The sequence below is a fragment of the Megachile rotundata genome, chromosome 16, assembly GCF_050947335.1.
Source record: "Megachile rotundata isolate GNS110a chromosome 16, iyMegRotu1, whole genome shotgun sequence".
NCBI classification, from domain to species: domain Eukaryota; kingdom Metazoa; phylum Arthropoda; class Insecta; order Hymenoptera; family Megachilidae; genus Megachile; species Megachile rotundata.
The window spans coordinates 12499358-12525324 of record NC_134998.1 but is presented as its reverse complement, the minus strand read 5'-3'; the positions used below and the strand labels follow the sequence as shown (position 1 = coordinate 12525324).

Below are 25967 nucleotides of genomic sequence, written 5' to 3'. Positions count from 1 at the left end.
AGTGATTTTAGCAAATTGTTTTATTGGTCAGTAAATAGTTTGCAACAAATACAAGTTATATCATATATGAGCTAGTGCAATTATTATTAAAATATAAAGTATCGGATATAAATAATTGATCATAATTACTAAATATTTGAACGTGACAATATTTTAACTGTACATTTCAAATTGAACACAGTTTAAAATCTGTGTATGTGTATATTCTATGAAGGAAAGGTATCATAATGACAAAGTAATAAAAACATTAGAAAATATTTGACAGTAACACAATGTTTGTACGAAAAAGAGTTAATTAACCGGATGTATCTTTATTTTGTCTCTGCTGAACCATTTCTCTGATGTTGTTCTCACTCTCTTTCAAGTTTTGTTGCAAATAAGTTTTATTGTTTTCTAAAGTTTTCACTTTTTCATCCGCGGTCTTCATTCGTTTCTCAAGATCATTTTTAATGTTTTCTATATCATCCAAAAGAAACATCCTGCCGACAGATTCGTACGCCTTCGTATTCTTCGGATAGGAGGTTATCTCTTTCACGATTAATTCCGTACGTTGTTTTGTCCGTTTTAGTTTATCAATTTGCAAATCTGCTAATTTCAATTTCTGAGTAGTATCTATCATCTTTTCATGCAATTGCGAAAACGCCTTCCGCAATTCTTCATCCGGTTCCCTTGCCATTTATGTTCTAAAATGTATTTGAAAAATTGCAGGTTAGAAAACTAGGATAGTAACAATAAAACTGATGTCTTATACTTTTACTTCAAATGTAGTTTTGTACACTTTCAATATTCTATTATATATACTTATTTTTATATTATTTCAAATTATTGTTCACGTACTTTGAAATAAATCACAGTATATAAAAGTATGACCGTCTATTTATAACTTGATTCCACCTGGTGGTTAACCATAAAAGCTTCTTAATAATGCTTCCAAATTATTTCCTTTTTAAAAACTCTTTTTTAAATTACACAAGAACTTTACTATCCCCACAATTAAAGAAAATAAAACATCTGAAAGATATACTTACAAAATATATAAAAATAAATACCTTCACGACTAGACTCTGAAATCAGATCATTGTAAATCGTTTAGTTTGCTTTGTAACGCATGGTAACGATAACGTGGTCATCGCGATATCTTGTCACAAAGGTGCTCCAATGCGGGACTAAAAAATTACCTTGTTTAACGATAATGCCAAAACGTTCTCTTCAGTGTCCACCTGAAAAGAAGTTGAAACCTAATCAAAGTACACTTAATTCAATAAAAACCGTAACCACTTTGACAGAGCCTAACCTTCAAGTCAATACAATGGTGGTTGACCAGCTACTAAGTGAAACTCAAACTGAGGGTGTTGCTGGCACCATGATCGACAAACCACAAATAAAAGTTAAATATTTAGACACGCCTGTTAAGTCAGAAAATGATAAAAAAGAATACAGGTAAAATTGACCTTAAGAAAATGTTATTATTCTTTACTGTATCTTCACCTTCTGTTTCAAACACATTTTATTGAATGCATATTCTTATTCTAGGGTGATTGAATTAGAAAATGGTTTAACTGCCTTGTTAATAGCAGATTTACACGTATCAAGTTCACAAAATAATAATAGCGAAAAAGGTAAATAGAAATGTCAACTGCATTATACTGCAATCTCTTTCAATTTGTGTTCTTTATTTATTATGTTGTATTATTATGATTCATGCACTTGTTTATTATATTATTTAGTTGTTGAGTAATTGAAGAATGTGAAAATACTTATTATTTACTAGCTCATTCAGTAACTAGTGCAAATGAATCTGAAAATGAAGTTGACAGCGAACAAGCTTCAAGTAGCGAAGATGAAAGTGAAAGTGATAATACAGACAATGAAGAATGTGATTGTGATACAGAGGCTCCAGGAGACTTGTCTACTAGTTCAAAACAGATGAAGAGAGATGAAAAAATGGTATCTTTTAATGATTCTTATGAAACAGGCCTTCCCAAATAGGGAAAATCCAATCCCAAAATATATAAATCTTCTTTCTAATGCTACTTCCACGGTTGCAGTACAGTATTTGAGAATATATTACATCTTGATGTTAGATTTCCCTTACTTGGAGAGACCTATGAATATGCATTCTATCATAGGTGAACTGTTATATTTGTTATTTTATATAGGCTGCATGTGGATTATCTATTAGTGTTGGTAGTTTCAGCGATCCACCAGAAATTCCAGGTCTAGCACACTTTTTAGAACACATGGTTTTCATGGGATCTGAAAAGTATCCCCAGGTATTCATTTCAAGCATTAATTTTTTGAGTTAAGCTGAATTTAAAGTGTCAGAAATATTTATTTTAACTTATAGGAGAACGATTTTGATACATTTATTAAAAAAAGAGGTGGCTCTGATAATGCCTGTACAGACTGTGAATTAACAACGTATTATTTTGAAGTACAAGAAAAACATTTGTTGGCAGCACTTGATCGTTTTGCCCAGTTCTTTATTAGCCCTCTAATGAAGAAGGATGCCATAACTAGGGAACGTGAAGCGGTAGAAAGCGGTACGCGTAAATAATTAAGCTAATGCATTTTGTTATAATATGTAATGATATTTAATTATCATTACAGAATTTCAAATGGCCTTACCTTCTGATGAGAACAGAAAGGAGCAATTATTTAGTAGTTTTGCAAAGCAGGATCACCCAGCAAAAAAATTTGGGTGGGGCAATTTAGTAACGTTACGCGATAACGTGTCCGAGGAGAAACTGTACGATCAGTTACACAAATTCAGGGAACGTCATTATAGCGCTCACAGAATGAAAGTTGCTATACAAGCTAAGCTTCCATTAGATGTGTTGGAAGATTACGTGAAACAATGTTTTGCCAAAGTAACAAATAATGGCTTGCCAGTCGATGATTTTAGCATGTTTAAAGGCGTAGAGTCATTCCATACACCAAGCTTTCGAAGAATCTATAAAATCAAACCTATAAAAGATGTTCGTCAAGTGGAATTAACGTGGTCAATGCCACCTGTGCAGCATTTGTACAAAAGTAAACCGCACGAATACATTTCTTGGGTATTGGGTAACAAAGGGAAAGGTTCATTAATAAGTTATTTGAGGAAGAAAATGTGGTGCCTTGACATCGATATCGATAACGCGGATAGCGGTTTTACGGACAGTTCAATGTATGCTTTATTTACTATATCGCTGATACTAACCGAACAAGGACAGGAACAGTTGCAAGAAGTATTGAATGCTATATTCTCGTTCATTAACTTAATGCAAAAGGAGGGTCCCCAGAAGCAGCTTTTCGATGAAATGCAACAAATAAAAGAAATGAACTTCAGATTCATGGACGAAACACCGCCGGCTGAATATGTGGAGGATCTATGTCAAGACATGCACTATTACCCTCCCTCCGATTATTTAACCGGTAGCGAATTGTACTTTGAATATAATCCAAAAGCTATACAAGAATACATGAATTGCTTAACACCTGACAACGTGAACATCATGATTCTCGACAAGAAATTCAATGACGAAGAATTTGACAAAGTTGAGCCATGGTTCAAAACCAAATACACAGATACAGAAATACCTCAAGAATGGGTCGATTGTTGGAAAACGATAAAACCTTTACCCGAATTTCATTTACCATTGCCGAACGTTTTTCTCACAGATGATTTTAGTTTGATTTCGATACCGTCTGACGTATCCAAATATCCCACAAAAATACATTCTGATGATATATTGGAAGTCTGGTACCGACCTGATCCTAAATTTTGTCTGCCCGAATGTTATATGTACTTTAACATTGTAACACCTTTGGTACTGAGTTCCCCAAAGAGGTAATTATTATTATAGATATCTTATTAGCAAATTTTAGACATAATCGATAAAATTTTATTTCAACATTTCAGCGCAGCCCTGATGGATCTCTTTGTTGCGACATTAAAACAGTTGTTAGTAGAACAATTATATCCAGCTGAAGTTGCAAAATTAAATTATGACATTTATACGAATGATAAGGGTATCTTGCTAGCAATAAATGGATTTAATCAGAAATTGCCTCTTTTGTTGATGATCATTGCAAAGTATATAGCGAACTCTCCAAACCTTGTATCAGAAGAGTTGTTCGAAGTAATAAAAGAGAAAACGACCAGAGAGTATTATAATACATTTTTGAAGCCTAAAAAGTTAGTTAAAGACGTGAGGTTATCGATATTAATGCTAGTTCATTGGCCTGCTCTCGACAAACACATTGCCATCAAAAATATTCAGTTTCACGAGTTTCAAAACTTTGTTAGATATTTCACTGATCATCTTTACATTCAATCTTTGGTGCAGGGTAATATGACCAAAGAGGATGTTATAAAAAATGTTAAAGAATTTGTAGAAACTTTGAAATGTGGACCACTATTGCCTCACACGATGCCACAGATTAGAGTTGCACAGATACCAACAGGCACATACTGTTGCAAAGTGAAGAACTTCAATAAAACAGATGTAAATTCTGTCGTGATGAATTACTATCAATCCGGTGTTACATCCATCAGATTATCCGTCATCATCGAATTAATAATCATGATTATGGAGGAACCTCTTTTCAATCAACTCAGAACGCTGGAACAACTAGGTTATCACGTGTTCTGTATACTAAGAGATACCTTTAACATTCTTGGATATTCTATCACGGTCCACACCCAAGCAAATAAGTACACTACAGAACATGTGGACAATAGAATCGAAGCTTTTGTACAGATGTTCAAAGGTATTTTGAAAGAAATGTCAGAGAAGGAACTGGAGAGTATCAAAGAGGCATTGATGAAACTTAAACTGTGCGACGATGTGCATTTGAAAGAGGAGGTCGATAGGAACTGGGTAGAAATCACCACAGGCAATTACATGTTCGACAAAATTGAAAAGGAGCTGCTTATGATAGAACAAATAACTCTAGATGATCTGAGAGAATGGATGGACTCTCACACGCTTAATGGGAACAATTTAAGAAAACTAAGTGTTCACGTGGTTGGGACTTCTGATCCTAAGGAAAGTAATGATGATGACTTGCATCCTAATGAACAGAACTGTAAGTATATACCAATGAACAACTCAAATTTTATAATACATAAATTATACAAATTAAATTATATATTTTTCTGCAGCTGACCAACATCAGGAAAAGGTTGCAACTACGAAGTATCCACTTGTGTATCTTCCTATTACAGACGAGATCGAAAATAAGTCTACATTGCAATCTGTTACCGACATCCAAGAATATAAAAGCCGGTTATATCTTTACCCTACAAAGCACACTGCTTTATGATATTGAGTTTCTTAAAACTGATAGTTGCATTTAAACAACTTGTCTACTGAACAACAGAATAAAATAAAACTCTAATGGACGTTACAGGTGCATACAATTCATTTAAACATCCTACAAGTTATTATAAATAATAGTAATAGGAGTAACATAAAGATCGAAGGTAATATCAATGATGCACGGTACTTTTTTAAATATTTTCTTTTAATTGTATTCAAGACATGACAACACGTTTCAATAAATCATTAAACTTCCGAAAATGTAAGCCAACCATCTCCGAGAACTTCTCACACGAACAGCTTTCTTACAAAACTTCATTGAAAGTTTGTTTCCTTTATTTCAAACTGTGCAGTATGTCCTGCGAAGTTTTATTCTCTTTAATTCAATAGAGAATCTCTATGAACCGTAACTGCTCTTTCTAATTTGCATGTGTGTCGTGTAATTGCATTTATACAAGAAAAACGAAGGTAAATATATATATATATATTTTTTTTAAAAGAAACAAACTTAAAATATCTGTCATTGGAGAAACTTCTCTGCTCATTGGGACAAAGAAAAAGATTGCTTTTCCCAGTTTGTAATCATTATGTTTTCTTGTTAGAAAGAAAGATGCAGTTCAGCTAGCAGAGCAGTTCTATTCCAAAGAACAGATTTACAGAAAAATGTCGATGCAATTTGAATGCTTTAAATTGTTACAACATCCATTAAAGTGCATTTTGCATTTAATATTTCGAATAATTATTGAATATATTGGTTTTTTTTCTTTCGCAGTATTATAGAGTTGCCACTACATTAATATAATGATTACCTCCTACTTTCCAAATATGTATTCACTTTAAAAGTATTTTAAATGTGACTTTTTTTAGTTTTATAATAATTTTTTGGTTGCCTTGTGTTTTCGCCAGCACTGATTCTTCCAGTTTTATTTGTCCCTATCTTCCAACACGCCTGTACTTAAATTATTCAACAACATTGGATTCTTCTCAACTTGTTCCTTTCTTTTTGTTATTGTACGAATACTTAAGAAATTTTCGCGCTCAGCTTTTTTCTCTTTTATTTGTTGGTTTTGCTTAAGAAACGTTTTCTTCAATTTTCCAAACCAGCAAAAGCATAGAATCAGCTCTGCTTGACACTAGACATGACTGGGGCATATGTTACAACTTTAAGTTACAGGGTAGAATAATCCAACAAGAGTACATCGATGTGACTTTGTGTTATAGAGAAAACTGTAAGGACCAAATGGATCGGTATGGAGGTCTTTTTAAAACGCCTCGAAAACACCAGCAAATCACTAACTAACATAGCATACTGTTTCTGCGCGCAAAACTTTGCTCGTTATTGTGTTTTGAATTGGGCCGCGCGTATGCACGAATAATAATATTTGCTGGTTGAGAGATGCAACATTAAATCATCACACAGCGATAAGTTTCAACACCGTTATACCAACAAATACATAGTTTGGAAACGCTTATACATTATAACGCTTACTTTACACTGGTTTTTCTACATCTTCTGGAAATAGCTACCACCAACCGACCCATATAGGTTTAAAATAATACAATCATTGATAAAATTATAGCGCATACACAATTTTTCCATAACCTATTTTCTTCGTTTTTGCCATTCGAGCCCAAAGCATTCAGTTTCTCTCAGTTTTCTTCTGATCGTTTAAAGTTCTTTTACATTCCATGCGCGACGCACGCTTGGTCATCAATTATCTTGTTATATTATCTTATTACGTATTATAAAACAAAAGTGAGTAAAACAGAAAAATAAATATACAATAATTATAAATTGTAACATATAACAGTTACCCTCTGTACGCATTTGCATTTTAATCATCTTTCTTCTTGTTGCTTCCTTTAGCTATGAAAAATAATAGCGGAATACACGTTATGCAATATTTAATAAGAATATATAAGGATGGGGCCCACATACGTTTGCAGCTACATTGATAAGTGTTTAATTCATTACTTCTTCTTTTTTTGTGTTTTTTTTTCTTACTTTATTAATATTTTTTATTTACTGTCTTCGCTACCGTATTTTTAATATATTTTGTTAATAGAATATGCAAGCAAAAACTATGGTAAAAGAGAAACTTAAAATTTAAGCATCGAGCATCATAGCAACACAATATTTTCATTCGTGCTTCTCTTTTCAATACTCATTGAGAGCACTGTTTACATTTCTCATCGGGTTGCTATAAAAAATTCTGGAATTCTACCAACACGAAGCTATAATATGGCATGCGTTATACAAAACAGAAATGAGAATATGTTAAACGTTTTTTGTTTAATGCCCATTGGTTACGTGCTTCTATCAAAGATACAGTGAAATAATAATATAAACGCATCGTTATTATCCTTTTTTTGTGGCAATCATTTAAAATAAATCATTGAAATTAAATGATCTGCTCCATTTTCGTATATATATATTTTTTCCTATGTATATATTCACGTACAATGTGATTTTTGTGAAAAGACCTAAGGTTCTACTACACTGTGATTACAAATCAAACGGAGAATGGAAAACAATTAAAAAAAAAATAATAAAGAAAATTAATAATAATAATAAAGGATAAATTAACAGCGAAACAACAAAGATTTTTTTCTGTTTTCACGGTAAGAAACAAATTCATGTTTCTCTTGAACTTGTGGCTATTTGCTGCATCAGTAAAAACTTGCTCTAACAAAAGTATAACAACGGTCCTGATTTAATGAAAAAGAAAAAAAAAATGAAGAAAACAATCTTTAGAAAACTGACGCGTTGACGTATAAAAAATGTTTGTATAGATTTTAAGAAAAAAACAGAAAAAGAAAATATATAATTGCTTAATTTACATTCTCGTTCAATTGTTTCTCACTTATTAAGCATTTAGCGTTACATTATGATGCAGCATCATCATTGTTACAATTAGCGAGAGTTAAAATGTGTCTTACTTCGAAGTACAATTAATTTTCTGTTTACCACAACGACACACAATGTTCGAAGGTCAAGATTATAAATGGTTTTACTTTCTAGATACACAAGGAGTTAGTTAATCGTTTACGCGTTGGCTCTTCATTTTTTTCCATTACTTTCTCGCCTGGTTACATCTTCTATCGTTTAAACAAAGTATTTTCGTGGGCCCCTACATTTCTGTGTGCATTTTTTCCCATTTTTCTACTTATTACAATGAAAAGCAGGCACGAGTCAGGCGCGCACCTGTTCTTTTACGTCGAGCATTATATGTTTTGCAAAAGTTTTCACTTTTCTTTTGATATAATATTATACTATCATTTTCTTTTTTGCGGTACTTCTGCTCTGTTGCATATTTCAATAATATGGATTTCCTTTAGTTTTCTTCTTCTTTAATCGTTATTTCATTATTCGATTCATGGTTCTGCTTGTTCGCTTCAACATTATTATTAAATTATTCCTTTGCTTATATTTATTGCGTTACCTCATATCAGTGCAGCAGCAACTGATTACGTTGTATATACCATCATGTTATTTTTTCACCTCTTTTCTCTTTTAGTTTATTTTTATACGTTTTGCATGCTTCTGGTTGCACGTTCAGGATGATCGATTTCTCAGAAAGAAAATCTATTCTTTACACGAAAGCGTAAAGTGGCATTTTACTCTTTTTTTAATGTTCAGCCATTAAAAGTCTTTGCTTCTAGCATTATATTGATAAGTTGTTCGTAAACGATTGACGCTGTTTAGAAATTTCGAATATTCAAGGAAGATACATGGCGATGTCTTTTTTGTCATTTTTTGGTTATTGTTTTTTTGCATATATCTTGTGCACTTATAGAGTACTTGAAAAACAACAAGTATGTACGTATTGATAAATAGAATCGTTAAACGATAGCGCAAATCATTATTTCCTTTTACATCTACAAATATAGTTCCATTTATGAGATTTCATTTTTCTGTTCGTTCCTTTGAATCGCATTGGGAAAACTTCTTATTATGTGCATACGCTGATAGATAACTCACAATCAAAGCGACATTGTATTTTTTATCAATTTGTTTTCGGTTTCACATTTTTGTTCCTTCTTAGGTTATTTATTAGAAGCAGCTCAGATCTCTGAGAGCTTCGGAGACACAGAAAAATTAACGAGATATTTTTTCTTCTTTTTCTTTTAATCACGGATGTCAAACATGTTCAACATACCATCGTCTCTCGTCTAAAGCACTTATTCACCCTTTTTTTATCCTTTATACCATTCTCTTCGTGATCTTAATTATTTCCATAACTCTCTCAGGCTCAGTTTAACCGTCACTCAAATTATATAAAGTTTTCTCATTGTCTTAATGCATTTTACGCAATAACAAATCTACAAAAATATAACATTTTTATCTTATCTCTCATTATATTATCTCAATAAATGGTTTTATCTCTCTCTCAATCGTTCTCTCTATATCTCTCTCACCCTCTCGTTCATTCCCTTATTTATTTTAATGTTACTTCTGCACTTTAGACACATTGTATTTTTTTATTTCGACTCTCGATTTTGATCTTTTCCTTAATAACCGTGTTCTGTCGTGCTGTCTTGTTTCTCTGTTATCTGTTAATTATCATATTTTACTGATAAAACACCTTCCCCCTTCTATTCTTCAAACTCCAATGAATCTTTGGTAGAACGTCTTTCCGACTATTCTACACATAAATAGTATTTTTTTCTTTCTTTTAAACATAATCATCTCCTATTTTATGCCATCCGTCGTGTAACAAGTACACGATTGCCGGCTATTTTCTTCTTATGTACACCAATCCCACGCCGTCACTTCTAAAGTAAACTATTCATATGTACAATTAAACGGGGGACATACATATCTTTTAAAATATGCTACAGAAGGCGCAAATCTTTCTTATTGCAGCAGTGTACGTATGTGTGCATGTGTCTGTGTACCTGTATGCATGTGTTTCCTCATAATTTCCAAACCGAATCGAAAAAGGAAACAAACTTTTCATGGAACCTAATGTATTTTACGTCCCATGCATGCTTCGTTTTCCATTTTGTTGAACAAAACGAAAAGTATTCCTGATCAATGTACGGAATTTGCGATCGACACAAATGTAGCATATTTTTCAAACTCTTATGGTAAACTCTCCGTTGATCCGCGGGTACATCGTACCTTTCCTTCGTATCTTATCATACATGGAAATTTGTAATTCGTTCCAAAATCACTCATTCCTATCTACTTCGACGCAACAGCAAATAAATATATCGATCAGGCCGCGTACAAGCGTGCGCGTGATTCTCATTCACTCATCTTGTTCGGATTATACATGTTACGCGCATGTACATGGACCGACGCGTATCAACATCCCACGTTTATATACATTATTTGTTTATCTATGCTCACATTCGCAGTCGTGCATTCGTATCACGTTCTCTCCTAACAATGTTCTTCTCAGAAAAATAAAAAAAAGAAAAAATAAAGAAAACAATACTCTTCCATCATCGCACGCTAGACGCATACATTCATACTCGCACGCGAGTTAATCACAACTTACATATAATATGCTATCGGGAATCTCTAACCTAAATCATATATAAATATATATTTTACCTATATGAAAAGCATCAGTCTCCATTTGCTAATGAATGTCTTAGTATCCTGCCTCGCGTTATCTACGAAAAAACAGTCAACTATCCGTACACGTCTTCGTCCATTTGTTCGTCCGTCTACGTCCAAGTATATCGTTACATATTGCAGGTATACAATTCGTTATACTATCACTCCCGCGACAGATCAGGATACTAAGAGTGTCAATGCTCGCATTTCATATAATACCGGAAAATATATATTTTCATTGTAAAAAAAATAATCACGCTTCTTAAGAATTAAATACTTATAGCAGCTGACGACTTGTTCTCTCGTTTCTTGTATCTTTTAGTAAAATTAGCGCACGCATACACTAATCAGTCGATTTCATCCTTATGGTGATCCGAGCGGAGTAGTTCAGACACGCTCGCGTTAACACAAGCACAATTTCTTTGTTTTCCTACGTGTTCTTTTTTTTTTTTTGTTTTTTTTTTTTCGTTTTCATTTTCGCTCTTATCTTACACACTGAATGGTACGTTTGGCAGTGAGGACATCGTATTGTGTACGTCGGAAATGGGTCTATCCTTGCGTTACATATCTTGACATCGTGTTAACGATGCTTTGTCTCCTATATTAGTTTAATTAGTTTTGGCCCCATCAGAGCTTTAGACATTGTTGAGTCGTTCTGCATGTAACATTTGAAGATTCTTTCTGACAGTACGAAATCTGTACGAAAACTGAACTTAAAGAAAGAACTGAATCGTGGAACAATTCATTAACGATATTTCAACTCCTCCTTTTACTCATATATAGAAAAAAATAAAAAATAAAAATCTATGATTAAAATTTTCTTGCGTGAATTTGTCAGGAGTGCAAATCTTCAAATGTCATCGACGCATTATTACTCGTTACACGTTCTAAGAAGATTTTGATTGCAGTCTTGTGTCACATCCGGGAGTTTAAATGTCAATAAAAAGTGACGTATAAATACCTAATTTTCAGCGGCGACTGGAACGACCAGCGACGCATCTCCCTGCCCCTTTTCTATCCCTTTGCTATTTTCAACGGCGTCCTCAAATTGACCTGGTACTGGCAGTGCATCTTTTGTTGCATTCGTGTTTGGAATCGTATCGCTAATGGCATAAATAAATTTTGAAATTCGTGCTCTTGCTTTCGCAACGCATTAAACATACAGATCACTTACTTATAATCGGTTATTCCATCAATATTATTATCACGTCCCCTACTATCTTTCTTTTCATTTTCTTTGTTCTTTTTAACAGTAGTTTTCTTTTTAGCAGTTGCCTGCGCAAATAAGTGTAAGTTAGCGCGGTTTCATACAATATCCTGTAAGGAGAGGTCGAAAAAAGTTCATTGTTCGATGATTTCGAGGCGGACAGCAATATTTTCTCACGCTTTTTAAAACTTGACAAAGAATGAAAATACGAAAACGTGTACTGTCTGTAAAATAGGTCAGCTCACGACCTCTCCTCCTTACTCCAATAGTAAATATGATTTATTTTCACCTTCATTTGCGTTTTTTTTCCACGTCCTGCTAATTGTGTTCGATTAGTTCCGCGCGTCTGAAATGTAGGTCGACCCATGGGGTTAAAGCCACGCGGGAGACCATACTTGAGACCGCCTATTGACGTTACCTACAATGTACGCCTTAAAAAGTTATACTATATAGCTTTATTATTTCTAAGGGTGAGTTCTCAACTGATGAGATAAATAATATCTTTTGTTAAGACCTAACTAATTGGAAGGTAACAATCTTACCAACTTCGATAATACAAAAGTAATCTTTTATTCAAAATAGCACTTAGGCTGTACATAAAAGCTACAAAAACTTAAAAAAATAATTATAAAATGAAAAAATTTAACTTCTATTTCATTCGATCGCATCGTAATGATGGTATCCATAAGATCCTACCTGTGGCGGAAGCCGCCCACGAGGATGACCCTGTAGAGGCTGAGGTAGGCGACCAGGTTGCCCATAGTTTGGACCCCACTGTCCTACAACGACTCCGGCGATTTCTAACTGTCCACCACGAGAAGGTATAGGGCGACGCATCAAACCACGTTGAGGCATTGTTCCACTGCCACGACCACGCATTAAACCATCATTAATCGCACAGCCAGCAGTTAAAATGTTCGGCGGTACCGACACACGAATACCTATCATACAAATAAGCATTAATTACTGATTAGAGGACTTACAAAATTCTATTCAATATATAGAATCTCCAAAATATAGTTATGTATCAGCTTTGAGATTCGTAGACTTAGAAACATACACAAAGCCCACGAAGCAATATAACTGAGTTTCTCTACTTCCAAATCGAAAACATACCACTCAAAGTATACATGGTATATTAAGGTTGTTGGAAGAGAAAATCAAACTGCCTAAATGGAGATTTGAAACTTTTTCTTGATAAGAATGAAGAGACATACCTGATGCGACGGGCATCGGTGGACGCGCATAAATAACATTAATACCCTCCAGTACAGCTTTCCTCATTCGCTCAACTTTCACAACACGATCTATATGACCGTTGCAAAGTTCAAGTAAGTTTTTCGCGATCGTAGCACGACCCAACGTGTGGTGAAACAATTTTCCATCGAAATACAACCACGGACAGCACATTAACCATGGGATGGGTGCACCACACGCATCGTTAGCTAAAAGAGCGGTCTCGACGCCGGTCATAAATAATGTAGCTAATTGTACTCCGCGGGATGTCACTAAAGGAAGCTGTATAATGTTTTATTTTTTTAAATAAAATTCTTAAACAGCAAAAAATTGAACCTTATTATGATATTTAAGTTACCTGGAGATCTTGTAAATACTGAGTGTTCATAAGCTCCGGTGAAAATGCTTGTGCAATAAAAGCATCTAGTTCCTGACGACGTAGAATCTTTATTTTATCGGAAAACGACATAATATATCTAGAAAAGGAGTGTACATGTAAGGAGATAATTTTGCAACGAATTTATTAGGAATACAAGAATGCTTACCTCAGTACGCATGCCATGACTAAAAGATGTTGTGGTACGTAAGAGGTATTCAACATAAGAGGCGTGTCTGACATCATACAAGTTAAGAAACCTCGCAGTCGACGACGTTTATCGTCTATACCTGTGCTATAAGCAAAGTCTCTGTGAATTTCTTAATACTCATATCTAAGAAACACAATTACTAAGTACAATTACCCAAACCACAGACGCTGAATTGTAGGAACACCCCAACCGATTTGTTCCGCTTTCACTAATTCCGGAGTTTGGTAAGGATTTGACTTGGACCATACCCACTCCTTTATCACAACATCTGGGACTTCTATTTTTTCGCTATCTATTGCAAAGAATTATGTGTATATAGTACCACTTATTGTAATATAAATTATACAACAATCACTTTACTTACCACCTTTTTCTTTACTCTTAGCAGCTAAATACATCCGGTGATGAAGATTAAATAATATCGCATATACCATCTGTCTTACGGGTCTATAAATAAGATGAATCGATGGGAACTCGCGGTGATTTTCGTCCTCCAAAAGGACAGGTAATTTGATCTCGCCAGCGATGAGAATTTGATAAATATGTGGAGACATCAAGCCTTTCTGATGTCGCTCAGACGCGGTACGCATAACTTCTGGTACCGTGCTGGGAATATTAGTTATCTTTTCCGTCTGTTTTGTCGAATCAGCTGTTGCATGAGATGGAGACGTGGCGGATGAACTGCTGCTCGAACTTGACGAACTAATTAGAAGATTGTGTGTGCCGTTAATTGCGTGACCGTTACCTAAATAAAATATTATTTATTTTAGATCATACAAATAATATTTTACGAGCCGACATTATCGCAGTTTAATTTACTTTGTTCCTCTTCGGTCCTAATATTGTCGGTGTCTCCATGGCCCTGAAGACCCGGTGGATCTATCACAATTTGCGGCGCGGACTTTGCATTTGCCGTTGCTTGCTTGTACGCGTTTAAACTCTCTCGTTCGCTTTCTACCGTTTCAGAAGCGAATCTCGATGTTTCTAAATTAGAATCAACTTCCGAAGTTGACGGTGTTTCCGATAAATTTGACTGCTGTTGCACATTTTGTTTAGAATCTATTTTATGTACTAAAACAACGTTACGTTTGATCAGAACAACGGAGATGTTATTATAACATATTTTCAAGTAAAAGAAAAACTTTACCTCTACTTGGTTTCACTGGTTTGTAATGTAAGAATCCTTCTTTAGTTCCATTTATATAGTACTGAACTGATTGCCTCAGTTTCGAACACCTTGGATCCTTTTCAGATCCAAAAACTTTTTGCGCGACTACGTCCAATTCAATGGATGGAAGGTCTTTAACGAAATTTGCGATCGTTTTTATTGTATGTTCTACATTCACTTTATTCACATTGGTGTTGACGTTCAATTTTTGATAAAAATCAGCCAAGTCATGTTCAGTTAAAATGTAGTTTCCAAGTAACGCAGCTAGAAAACATAGTCTATCAGACGGGATGTTCAACGCTTTTAAAACTTCAGGGAGAATGTATTCCTTTGTATCGAGAGAACCCTTATACGTAAGTTTTAATTGTTCAGACGAGAAGTATCTTGGAGGATCAAATGCAGCGTACTCGGCATCATCAGCTATTAAGCCGTTGAAATTATTTTCTCGGCAATAAGCAATTACTTCTTGATGATGATCATCCATACTACATAAAACTGTAACATTCAAATGTCTTAAAGCCATACGTAAACTGGTTCTCAAGCATACTGGTGGTGTCCACCAAATTTTTGGTGGTGGAGTGCCTTTTGTTGAAATGTGTTTCAATACCTATAAATGTTATTTATTAAAATTTTGAAGATTTCAATGAAATTTCTAATTATATAAATGATTATTACTTACATTATTTACTTTAATTCGCACTTGTAACTGATTCTGAATCCAGTCTGCTCGTCTAGGAGATTCAAAACAACCATTAAAGAATACAGCTAATTCCACCCTTGATGCTTCTGTTGCGTGTATAAGGACTGCTAAAAACTGCAGCATTCTGTTCCATTGACCCCCGCATGCCCAATCTAAATTAGAAAACAGTCTTTTAGTACCTTATTTTGCTACTTTGTTAGACCAGCTATAAAAATAAACATGATAAAATATTATATTTCATACTGAGTGTTTCTTTCTGATCAGTGCATAAATTCTATATTTTGTAGCTCAATTAATGTAAGGACTTATAGATACCTGAGAAGTATCCTCCATATAATCTGTCTAGACAACATTCTCCATCAAGGACTAGTCTTAGTTTAGCAGACTGTAATTGTTGCGTTTTACCGATACGATTATGTTGTCTTTGAATAACGTTACGTGCAATTTTCAACAGATCCACAGGTACAGACCCTCCTGGTACATAATTGCCATCCAAAAAGACTTGCAGATCTTGAATGCCCATTTTGTTCAAGATTTCTTAGTAATGTAAATTCGTGGACTAAATTTGTTTGACTTTTATGTAACGTTAAAATTGTTTTCTTTCCTTTCTTGACAGTTAAGCAAAAGTGTTTTGTTACTTTTCCCTTTCAGATGCTTTTATGATACAAACAGATCTAATTTCAATTTTAATAATTTCAACCTGAAAAAACACATCAGTTAAATACCAATTACTGTACACGATTATTTTTTTATTTAGTCCATATATATTCAATATTAAAAATTATTTGAAAGAAATTACAAACAACGATCGCAAAATGTAGTTGACAGATCGTGTAATAAGAATTTTATTTAAAATCACAAGATCAAAAAACAGACGAATAAAATAACAAGGCACTGTCCCGCTATATCGTGAAAGATATTTTATCTCGACATGAAAAGATCTTCATAATCGGAAATAAGGAATTGTGGCATAATATTCTTTAATTAAACAACACTGGACAGCCGAAAATTTGTCATATTAGAGATACGAAGTATGCCGACGCCATTTATTTTGTTTATGCCCGACCATTAGACCCGACTTATTTTTTCATTTTCAACGAATCGATTAATTTGGTTGAAACAGTGGTCGTAATAGTAACGAAAGATGGCTAGCTAAAATTTTCTGTCGTTTCTCGGTTAATCGAACGAACTCGAGAAAGAGGTACTTCATAGGCCGGCATGGCGAACTTTCTGTTCCCGAAAAACTTACGCAAGGAATTCGCGCGGTTTCGTGACCAATTTTTATTACAAACGACACCACGGGAATTCCGTTTGATTTAATTGACATGATCATTGATGAAATCGAGCAATACTTACGTTAAATTAGCGATAATCATCGTGGCCCCAAAGAAACACAAAACACACGGGCTTTGAGAGTAGGTGACGTCGGATTCGAAAACGGAAATGAGCGCTCGGCTACGCTCGGATATCTACGTCGTTTGTCCCAGTTCCAGCGGAATGTGGCTCTCTTATTTGTCAGTCTACCGGAATCAGTGCGTTCACCGGAAATTAATAACTTGGCATTGTTTTGAAAGTGTAAATCATAGAAAATTAAATTGAAAATACGATAAACTTACTATTTTTATAGAAATAAGTATTGCAAATTTCGATACAGAGTTAAAATATATTATTGGTTTCGTAAAAATGAATGTTGGGAATTTTCGAAGTTTCTAGATCCGTAAATTTCGAAATAGAATCGAATATCACACATAACAGTACTTATTTATTCTTTCAAACAACGATAAAAGGATACCGTCTGGTTTCGATTAATATTATCGCATTTCTGATATGTGTAAAAATATACAATAAATTCGAAGAATGGTGATAAAGACTGAATCGTAGTCTAACATAAAAAGTTTATATTATTTCAATAATCTTTTTAATATTCTTTATACAAATACATTCATTCACATCACAAACATACTGCAGAGTCATTGTGTTCAGTCGATAACGTTTTTGTATCGTATAAAAGGGTGGAAGATCAAATGAAATAAATTATAACCCTTTAAGAAAATGCAACTTATGATGCTACTACTAAATATATTATGGTGAAAAATTTAATTAGCGAAACAACTCGCGTTTTAATATTTATCACATCCTTTGACGTATCATTGAAATCGACACATTAGTAAAAAAAAACGTATGAAATACTACAAAGAAACATCAAAGGGTACATTTATCTCTTTTTCTCTCTATACAAGAGTTCATTTTTGTTTGCAACAATAACGGTTGCACAACTAAATGGATTAACTGTATGACTATACATTGTATAGTCATGCAACTATAAAATTAGTCTTATTCAATATAATTATTGATTATAATTCATCGTGCTTTTCTTCGTCCTTATCCTCCTCATTCTCATCCATATCCATGGCTTTTTCGGATTCACTTTCTGCTTCCGTTTCCGCTGAAGCAGATTCTTCTTCTTGTATCTCCTCCTCTTCAGGAACTTCATCGAGAGAAATACCGAGCGTTTTCCTCATTAGTTGCTCTACACTATCTGCAAAGCTAGCAGTTTCCCTAAGCATGTATCCAGACCGAAGAGTAGCTGTCCTAAACATCATTAAGGCGATATCTTTTGCTGTTTCGTCATTGGTGTCTACTTCTACTCTACGAAGCATTTCTCTGATGAGTGGATGCCTTGGATTAATTTCTAGAGTTTTCTTTTGATTCAAATAGTACGTTTTCTGTGGGTCGTCACTCTTTTGATGGGCATTTGAAATTGCTAATCTTTCCATATTTCCAGTCCATCCAAACATGCTGGCAACCAATGCACATGGGGAATCCGTAAGACGTTCAGAAACCTGAGCCTTACTTATGTGATCTTTCAGAATATCACTAAGCCATTTGACCAATGGTTCAAACGTGGTTTTCAGTTGTTCCATTCTCTCTTTAGCCTTCTCTCCTTCATCAAGAGAGAACCCTTCTTTCGCGACATTCTGGAATTTCTTTCCATCGAACTCAGGAAGAGCGGAAATAGTGTACTCATCGACGGCTTCGGTCAAGTACAGAACTTCGTAACCCTTCTTATCCAATCTTTCGACGAACGGAGACTTCTTTACCTCTTCATCGGAAGAACCAGCAATATAATATATGTATTGCTGCTTGGGCTTCATGCGGGAAACATAATCGGACAATGTTGTAGTTCCTTTCTGTGTGGAAGAGTGGAACAATAATAGCTTCGATAGCCTGGCTCGATTTTGAGCATCTTCAATTACACCCAGTTTGATGTTAGTACTGTATTCTTTCCAGAACTTGTCGTAATCTTCCTTAGGAATCTTCTTTATCATATCTAATACTTTCCTTATTAACTTCTTCTTGATCACTTTGATAAGTTTGTGCTGTTGTAAATTTTCACGAGAAACATTCAATGGTAAATCGTCGCTATCGACGATACCGCGAATGAAAGACAAATAATTAGGCATCATATCTGTGAATTTATCGGTGATAAATACTCGTCTTACGTATAATTTAATATTGTCTGCTTTAGTGCCATAGCGGTTGAAGCTGTCGCTCGGTTGAACTTTGGGAATAAAAAGAAGCGATTTAAAAGTAACTTCGCCTTCAGCAACAAAGTGAATCTTAGCGAGAGGATCTTGAGTATCTTTTGTGAGTGTTTTATAGAACTCGTTATAATCTTTCTCTTCAACCTCAGATGGTTTCAAAGTCCATATAGGTTTTGAATCATTCAAGAGTTCCCAGTCCCATACAGTTTTGTCTATTTTTTTCACCTTCTTTTCTTCTTCTGATTCTTCCTCTACTTTCGCATCATCCTCTTCGTCCGTCACTTTATCTTCGCCATCAGATTCCTCTTCTTTCTTACTTTCCGTTTCCTTTACTGGTTTTTCTTCTGCTTCTTCTTCCTCTTGATCAACCTGAATGACTTTACTGCTCCAGAGATAAATAGGGAAGTTAATGAACTGTGAGTATTTTTTCACTAAGTTTCTAATAGTATCTTCCTCCAAGAAGTCTAATGCTTCATCCTTCAAGTGCAAACTATAAAAAAAATAAATTAGTTTTTATATTTTAATGCCAGAAAAATAATGTATAAAATAAATCCTATATTGCTTACCTAACTGTTGTGCCTCTCTTTAATGTGTCTCCCCTTGGATCTTCAATAATACTATAGCTACTACTATCAGACTGCCAAATGTATTGTTTGTCATCATTGTGCTTGGAAGTAACAATTACTGTATTAGAAACTAAGAAAGCAGAATAGAAGCCAACTCCAAATTGACCAATCATATCATTCAAATCTTGAGCATTGGCAGCATCTTGCATTTTGCCCAAGAATTCAGCAGTTCCAGATTTAGCAATTGTTCCCAAATTTGTAATCAGCTCATGTTTAGTCATACCAATACCAGAATCACTAATACTTAATATCTTATTTTCTTTATCAGTCTTTATCCTAATTGCTAGTTCTGGGTTAGCATCCAGAACATTTTTATCTGTAAGAGATAATAATCTAATTTTGTCTAAAGCATCAGATGCATTTGATATCAATTCTCTCAAGAAAATATCTTTGTTCCGGTAGAGAGAATTTATAATGAGTTTCATCATTCGATTGACTTCAGTCTGGAACATATACTTTTGAGCTTTGTCCCTTAGTTCTTTCATTTGAGCCACATTTAGTCCATCTAATTTTATCGCTTCTTCTTCCCTCTGAACAACTCCATCATCTGTAAAATGTATTTACTTTGTAAACAAAGTATTACTTATTACAGGTGTGTTACAAGTGAATTATGTAAAAACCAAGATATAATCATTATTTGTATGGTTAAACACAGATGGATATCTGTTATGATTAGCTTTTGTGAATAAAAAATTCCACATGTGTGTGTGCTATTTATAGCCACTATCTTTAATAACAATATTCAACAAGTACAATAAAAATTTGGCATTTTATTTCCATTTACAGTGTATGTATTTAGCTCCATATTCAATAATGAATTAAAGAAAAATTCGTATGTGTGGAAGAAATAGTTAAAAACTGCTATTATATTTAAGAACTCGAAGTCTAGAAAATATAATTAATTTCCTTTGATCACTTAGAAATTTCAAAATTTTCGAGTACAGTGAACTTCATAGAAACTAAAGATGATGAGTATCATGAAATATTAATACATTAGTAAATAAGTAACCTGTTCGAGATCCTTCGCGGCTGGCCCCCAGATCGTTTTCCACGGTTCCAACTTTTTCCTCGACTTCATCTTCTGCTCTAACAAATCCTAAACAACAAATACGAACATTGATGCTTGCAATTTGATCAACGTGTTAACTCAAATTCTTTTCCTAGCAATAATTCTTAAATTACCTGCCAAGAGGAACAGGACCGATAACAATATTAACGCCTTTTTCATTGCTTTCGTGAGTGGTTCACGAATAATGGAAGAAAAAAAGCGAAAATATCTTCGAATTCACTTTATACACCTTCGTCCGCTGTTTTACACCGACTGTCATATAATCTACCCGTGACGCTATAATATAGTAACAGGCAAACGCAAACATCCACCAATCAAATGAACCCACGCAATGCAAATCGACAAATCACGAATAAGCCGGTTGCAACTCGGTCCAAATGTCGTCTTCCTATTGGTAGACGAGTGTAATACACGTCTCATGTTATTCTAGAATATTCTTCACCCCATATTTTCAAAAATATCTGAATTGGATATACATTTAACGTGTTTATTAACGCACTAAATATAATAACCATAAAAATGATTTCATATTTTTAAAATTTGCTTTGTGGTGCTTAAAAAGTTATCAATAAAATATTAATATCAATTATCGATAGATGACAAGCAGACGGTCGATAAAGTAGATTTCCACTCGATCGGTAATTTAACAAACGTAGATAAATATAATACGTCGATAAAATCTAAAGCAATAAATCTTCAAATTCGATAGATCATTTTTTTGCAAGAATGAAAATATATATGTACATTTCACAATTTTGTGCTACACTTATTTGTGTGCAGTAATAACGAATAAATTATAAATAACTCCACGAATATTTTATTTATTCAATTGCATTACTCAAGATAATTAGATGATGACAAGAGTCGATCGAAACAAAGATCGGATATGTTACGCTTCAACGAAACCACACAATCAAATAATTTCTAGAACGTAATATTCTAATGTTACTACTTAAGTGGTCTTGTATAAGTTTCATTTAACAGATACATATTTGGCCGCAATAAAATATATATTTTTACATTGTATTTGCAGAGAATGTAAAAACTTTTGAATCTATAAACTTGAAAATTTAGCAGTACAGAGTTTTCGAACTTTATAGATCATCCGTGAGTGTACGCCATTTGTACGCCTTGCAAGTACAGTTGCCTATCACTTCTCTAAAGTCTCTTCATTAAATTATAATTACCTGAATTGATCAATCAAGGTTAAAGCAACTTATACTGAAAACCTGATTTGTTCACCCTAAGAATATTTCCGACAGTCATTGATAACACGTAACAGTTCAAGACTGTTACGAGTAAAAAGATATGAATTATCCATTGAATGATTGGTAAGAAAATTAGTATTAGCAATTGATCACGCGTGAATTTTTTTCTGACATACATGTTGTGGCCAGTCGGTCGTTATGGATACATGTACTACAAACCATCGTACGGATCGTACACGTCGTATACACCTTGTTTTCATACATGAATGTATCCTCCTCCTTACACGAGTGTGATCCAATGTGTGTAGGTCTATATAGAATACGCCACGAGAATCCCATACTGTCACTTGCCTTCCGGTCCTCTTCAGAGGGACCACGAATGTTTCTTTCATTTTTATCGTATCAAGATTTCCTTAAAAAACCGCTGATCACGGTTTTATTCCAATTCCCTGGAAATTAAGGTGAGTTAATTAAAAATTCTTGCACTCAACTATTATCTTTGAAACATTCACATTTCATTTATCTTTTTATAAATAATTTGTATAGTCCTTGAATTTATATTCAGTGTCAATGAAAAGTTTTAATATCTTAATTGTTCAACAAAGTTTATCAGAGTTACTGTCTTATCAAAGAAGAAACATTTCTTTGATATTATTACTGCTGAATAATTCAATGCACTATTGTTTCATTGATTATAAGCAATGCGTATGTCACTAATCGGTACAATTGTATGCGATTAACAATGTGCACAGATGAATATGATAAGCTTCCCACTTTTTGTTAGTAAATTTTCAAATTTAAAAATTTTACAATTTTATTTGGGCTCTTAAAATTTTATCTGCCTCTGCTTAAGTCATTCAAGAGAAGCCTACATACACCTAAATGCGTGTCAGTTTATTGCCCGCCTCAGTTCGTCAGTTCTGTTCTACTTTGAAGTTTGAATATGATTCATACGACCAACGATTTGAACGTACCACCAACTGATACGGATCGTTTTGATCGATTGTTCCTTCGCAACACTGTTGCTTAGTGTTACTTCAACTTCAGGTTCTATAGAAATCAATTTCGATGCGTTACCTCGAGTTTCCTGCTCGCTATTTAATTGACTAAACGAGGCAAGCGTGTTCAACGAGGGCGGGTCATTTACCACGCCTTTGTGGGAATTAAATTACAACTAGCTAATAAAATGAAAGCGTACACACCTAATAAACCTTACATTACAATTTCAACGCAGCTTTCACTTCCATAAAAAGTCAAAAAGTCGGTATCGACTCCCACTTTTTGGCTGGTACAGATATCCGCTCACTCCCTACCAATCTCTTGTTTGTCTCTCTCTATCCAGTGAAGATAACAAATTGCAATTATCAACGTCCACGTTTGTAATTGACCCAAAACAGATAACGTCGTAGCGAGTGCTTAAAAATAAAGCAAAGATGCAACCAGGAAATGTTTAGCTAATTTACATACGAAGAGAACAGACATATCACAGTTGATCTTGTTTCCCTGTTCTTTTTTTCTCTCTCTCCTCTCTCTCTGTTGGATATCTGACTCATCGTAGTAGTCAGGTGAATCAGCACCGTGAGGTTTCTCTTTCAGGGATGTTCTTTAACAGACCACAAAGTGCGACGACGAGACACGAGACTGAGCTGATCCAGAAGGCCCAACGGGCCATACATACAGTCACGGATTCCATAGAGAAACTTCGTCTCCTCTGCCTGGCCAGAGGTGCCAATGGCATCATTGGTTTGGGTAGGTGAGTTGACTGTTCATCCACTTCGTTCTAAAAATTTGACAAAAGATACATTAAAGTAGATATCCTTGAAAAGCTTAAATATTAAACCGATATTAAATACTGTTAATAGACATACATATATCAAGTTGCATCAACACATTTTGTTTACCGAAAAGATAAATTTTTTGTGCGAAATTTTTAAGAGATAATTATCTTCTACGGTGGCATATTTACAGAGCGTTCCGTCGCATGGACGATGATGGAAACAAAAAACTGAATCTAGAAGAATTCATAAACGGCATACACGAAACTGGTTTGGAAATCTCAGATGAAGAGATTCAGGAAATTTTCAACAAATTCGACACAGACAACGATGGAAGCGTCAGCGTCGATGAATTCATCGTTGCCATACGAGTAAGTGGACGTTCTTGACCGCTTTAAACTTTGTACATGAACATTTTCCTCGATTTAAAACACCTTATACTCTCCTTATTCCTTTTGGTGCTGTGCGTAATTGTGTGACCTTCACTCTTAAAATCTCTGTGTAGCCTCCTATGTCTCAAAGCCGTAAGAACGTGGTGGATCAGGCTTTCAAGAAATTGGACAAAACTGGAGACGGAGTGATTACGATCGACGATCTACGAGGTGTTTACAATGTCAAATCTCATCCACGGTATATAAGCGGGGAAGAGAGCGAGGAGAGTATATTGAACAGATTTTTGGCAAACTTTGAGCAAAACAACACCACAGATGGCACTGTAAGATTTAATATGTGTACTTTCCATTCCATCTTCTGAATCCAGTATTTGTTGGCATATCTGATTGTGCTTCCTTTTTCTGTGTTACAGGTAACAGAGGAGGAATTCATGAACTATTACAGCGCAATTAGCGCGAGCATCGACCATGACGCGTATTTTGACTTGATGATGCGGAACGCATATAAGCTTTAAATGCGCAACGCACCGTTTCGAGATAAATTATCATTCTGCCAGTTCGTTTCTGTGGCTTCAACATGTGGCCACTATCAGCACACAGTTACTATTAATCTTAGGTCAATTTTCTAGCAAGGATGCCAAGCTTTCGCGGTTAATGTCAACCTTTAAACAATTCATTGTGATTTCTTGGAGGTCGGTTGTAATGCCAAGTGGTATAGATGTTCACACAGCTGCTTGTAGCGCCTACTAAAAAATTTATTTACAAGTTGATGAAACTATAATCGAGCATAGTGGTGTCATTTAATAACGTGTAATTACTGTAAAGTTGATCTACGCTAGAACGATGACTGCAGCAGTTCCATAAAAAAAAACAGTGAAAAAATGCAAAGAGTGATAAATAATATATAGCATATTTCAAGATAATTTGCAATGTCGTTTAAATTATTTAATCTCGTAAATATTTGAAATTATTCTTATCTTTGGAAAATGTATAAAATATTGATGTGCATACTTCTTACCTCGGCAAGAATGAATTTGAAAGTTTCTGCGCCAAGTTGTTTACTTAAGCATGTACATATAGACGCGTGAAATGTGTGCGTTGTGCATTGCACGCAAGGACAGAAGTTGGTTACAGGGTCCAATACAGTAAAGTAAGAACATGTATCCACACTGTAAAATAATGTGCGTATGTACATACACATATGGAAGCGATTCATACAAAATTACACTGTGATTACCTTCGACAGTTCCGACTACGAATTTTTAATTCCTCAGGCGTAACTTCTTGCACTGTAATCTAATAATTTTTTAATTCGTATCACTTTAAATAATAAAATGTTATTATAATCGTACGTGAATATGTTAATATGTATGTTAAAACCAATACACGTTGAATGTGATCAACCGATTAAAATTATTTCATGGATTTATCATCACATGACAATGATACTGACATAATTTATTAGCCGTGAACGACTACCGACTGTGATATGAAAATTACTCTTTATCAGTCTATTGTTTTGTGTGATAAGTTCATAAACTGTGTACATTTTATTAGAAGTTTTTGTAGATGGCTTTAA

General features: G+C 34.4%; 5 protein-coding genes across 12 annotated transcripts; 2 read left to right on the top strand and 3 right to left on the bottom strand.

Annotated features, from left to right (window-relative positions):
* Positions 1-2: 2 nt before the first annotated feature.
* Pfdn1 (prefoldin subunit 1) lies at positions 3-1315 on the bottom strand. Of its 5 annotated transcripts, none has more exons than XM_076541699.1 (3): positions 1179-1315; positions 1029-1064; positions 3-683 (listed from the first exon to the last, which is right to left on the bottom strand). In XM_076541699.1, exon 3 carries the CDS (start codon positions 674-676, stop codon positions 296-298), a length of 381 nt encoding a protein of 126 aa, XP_076397814.1. In that variant the 5' UTR covers positions 677-683; positions 1029-1064; positions 1179-1315; the 3' UTR covers positions 3-295. The 5 variants fall into 5 exon arrangements, with proteins under 5 accessions (XP_076397814.1, XP_076397815.1, XP_003701267.1 ...); XM_076541700.1 differs by having other exon boundaries at positions 1050-1064; XM_003701219.3 differs by lacking the exons at positions 1029-1064; positions 1179-1315 and adding an exon at positions 838-913.
* On the bottom strand, positions 1050-17316 carry LOC100877311 (constitutive coactivator of PPAR-gamma-like protein 1 homolog). 4 transcript variants are annotated; one of them, XM_003701218.3, is made up of 15 exons: positions 17130-17316; positions 16089-16473; positions 15753-15925; positions 15053-15680; positions 14725-14976; positions 14270-14650; positions 14059-14197; positions 13864-13989; positions 13677-13794; positions 13300-13600; positions 12779-13023; positions 12372-12500; positions 12050-12150; positions 11837-11978; positions 1050-1220 (listed from the first exon to the last, which is right to left on the bottom strand). In XM_003701218.3, the coding sequence occupies exons 2-14, from the start codon at positions 16294-16296 to the stop codon at positions 11837-11839; spliced, it is 2943 nt and encodes a 980-aa protein (XP_003701266.1). In that variant the 5' UTR covers positions 16297-16473; positions 17130-17316; the 3' UTR covers positions 1050-1220. The 4 variants fall into 4 exon arrangements, with proteins under 4 accessions (XP_003701266.1, XP_012135650.1, XP_012135648.1 ...); XM_012280260.2 differs by lacking the exon at positions 1050-1220 and adding an exon at positions 5776-11473; XM_012280258.2 differs by lacking the exon at positions 1050-1220 and having other exon boundaries at positions 5776-11978; positions 17130-17314.
* On the top strand, positions 1109-5394 carry LOC100879067 (nardilysin). Its single transcript, XM_012280257.2, has 8 exons — positions 1109-1440; positions 1534-1619; positions 1772-1947; positions 2160-2273; positions 2348-2543; positions 2611-3832; positions 3905-5073; positions 5150-5394. Exons 1-8 carry the CDS (start codon positions 1109-1111, stop codon positions 5308-5310), a joined length of 3456 nt encoding a protein of 1151 aa, XP_012135647.2. The 3' UTR covers positions 5311-5394.
* Positions 17317-17656: 340 nt separating the features above from the next.
* Gp93 (heat shock protein 90 Gp93) lies at positions 17657-21364 on the bottom strand. The gene is made up of 4 exons (XM_003701216.3): positions 21127-21364; positions 20954-21040; positions 19885-20491; positions 17657-19808 (listed from the first exon to the last, which is right to left on the bottom strand). The coding sequence occupies exons 1-4, from the start codon at positions 21170-21172 to the stop codon at positions 18128-18130; spliced, it is 2421 nt and encodes an 806-aa protein (XP_003701264.1). The 5' UTR covers positions 21173-21364; the 3' UTR covers positions 17657-18127.
* A 449-nt stretch (positions 21365-21813) lies between these two features.
* LOC100877197 (calcyphosin-like protein) lies at positions 21814-25801 on the top strand. Its single transcript, XM_003701217.3, has 5 exons — positions 21814-22682; positions 23818-23974; positions 24190-24367; positions 24502-24711; positions 24802-25801. The coding sequence occupies exons 2-5, from the start codon at positions 23820-23822 to the stop codon at positions 24901-24903; spliced, it is 645 nt and encodes a 214-aa protein (XP_003701265.1). The 5' UTR covers positions 21814-22682; positions 23818-23819; the 3' UTR covers positions 24904-25801.
* Positions 25802-25967: the final 166 nt, after the last annotated feature.

Bases quoted from the DNA above. Each gene is read 5' to 3' on its own strand.
- Pfdn1 (XM_076541699.1), bottom strand. From the start codon at position 676: ATGGCAAGGGAACCGGATGAAGAATTGCGGAAGGCGTTTTCGCAATTG.
- LOC100879067 (XM_012280257.2), top strand. From the start codon at position 1,109: ATGGTAACGATAACGTGGTCATCGCGATATCTTGTCACAAAGGTGCTC. The intron at 1,948-2,159 runs GTATCTTTTAAT...TATTTTATATAG, and splicing joins TGAAGAGAGATGAAAAAATG to GCTGCATGTGGATTATCTAT. The intron at 2,544-2,610 runs GTACGCGTAAAT...TTATCATTACAG, and splicing joins ACGTGAAGCGGTAGAAAGCG to AATTTCAAATGGCCTTACCT.
- LOC100877311 (XM_003701218.3), bottom strand. From the start codon at position 16,296: ATGGGCATTCAAGATCTGCAAGTCTTTTTGGATGGCAATTATGTACCA. The intron at 13,990-14,058 runs GTAATTGTACTT...CTTTGCTTATAG, and splicing joins ATTCAGCGTCTGTGGTTTGG to CACAGGTATAGACGATAAAC. The intron at 13,024-13,299 runs GTATGTCTCTTC...TTTGTATGATAG, and splicing joins ACCGATGCCCGTCGCATCAG to GTATTCGTGTGTCGGTACCG.
- Gp93 (XM_003701216.3), bottom strand. From the start codon at position 21,172: ATGAAAAAGGCGTTAATATTGTTATCGGTCCTGTTCCTCTTGGCAG. The intron at 21,041-21,126 runs GTAATTTAAGAA...TTTGTTGTTTAG, and splicing joins GGTCCTGTTCCTCTTGGCAG to GATTTGTTAGAGCAGAAGAT. The intron at 20,492-20,953 runs GTTACTTATTTA...TACATTTTACAG, and splicing joins CCGCGAAGGATCTCGAACAG to ATGATGGAGTTGTTCAGAGG.
- LOC100877197 (XM_003701217.3), top strand. From the start codon at position 23,820: ATGTTCTTTAACAGACCACAAAGTGCGACGACGAGACACGAGACTGAG. The intron at 23,975-24,189 runs GTGAGTTGACTG...GCATATTTACAG, and splicing joins GGCATCATTGGTTTGGGTAG to AGCGTTCCGTCGCATGGACG. The intron at 24,712-24,801 runs GTAAGATTTAAT...TCTGTGTTACAG, and splicing joins ACAACACCACAGATGGCACT to GTAACAGAGGAGGAATTCAT.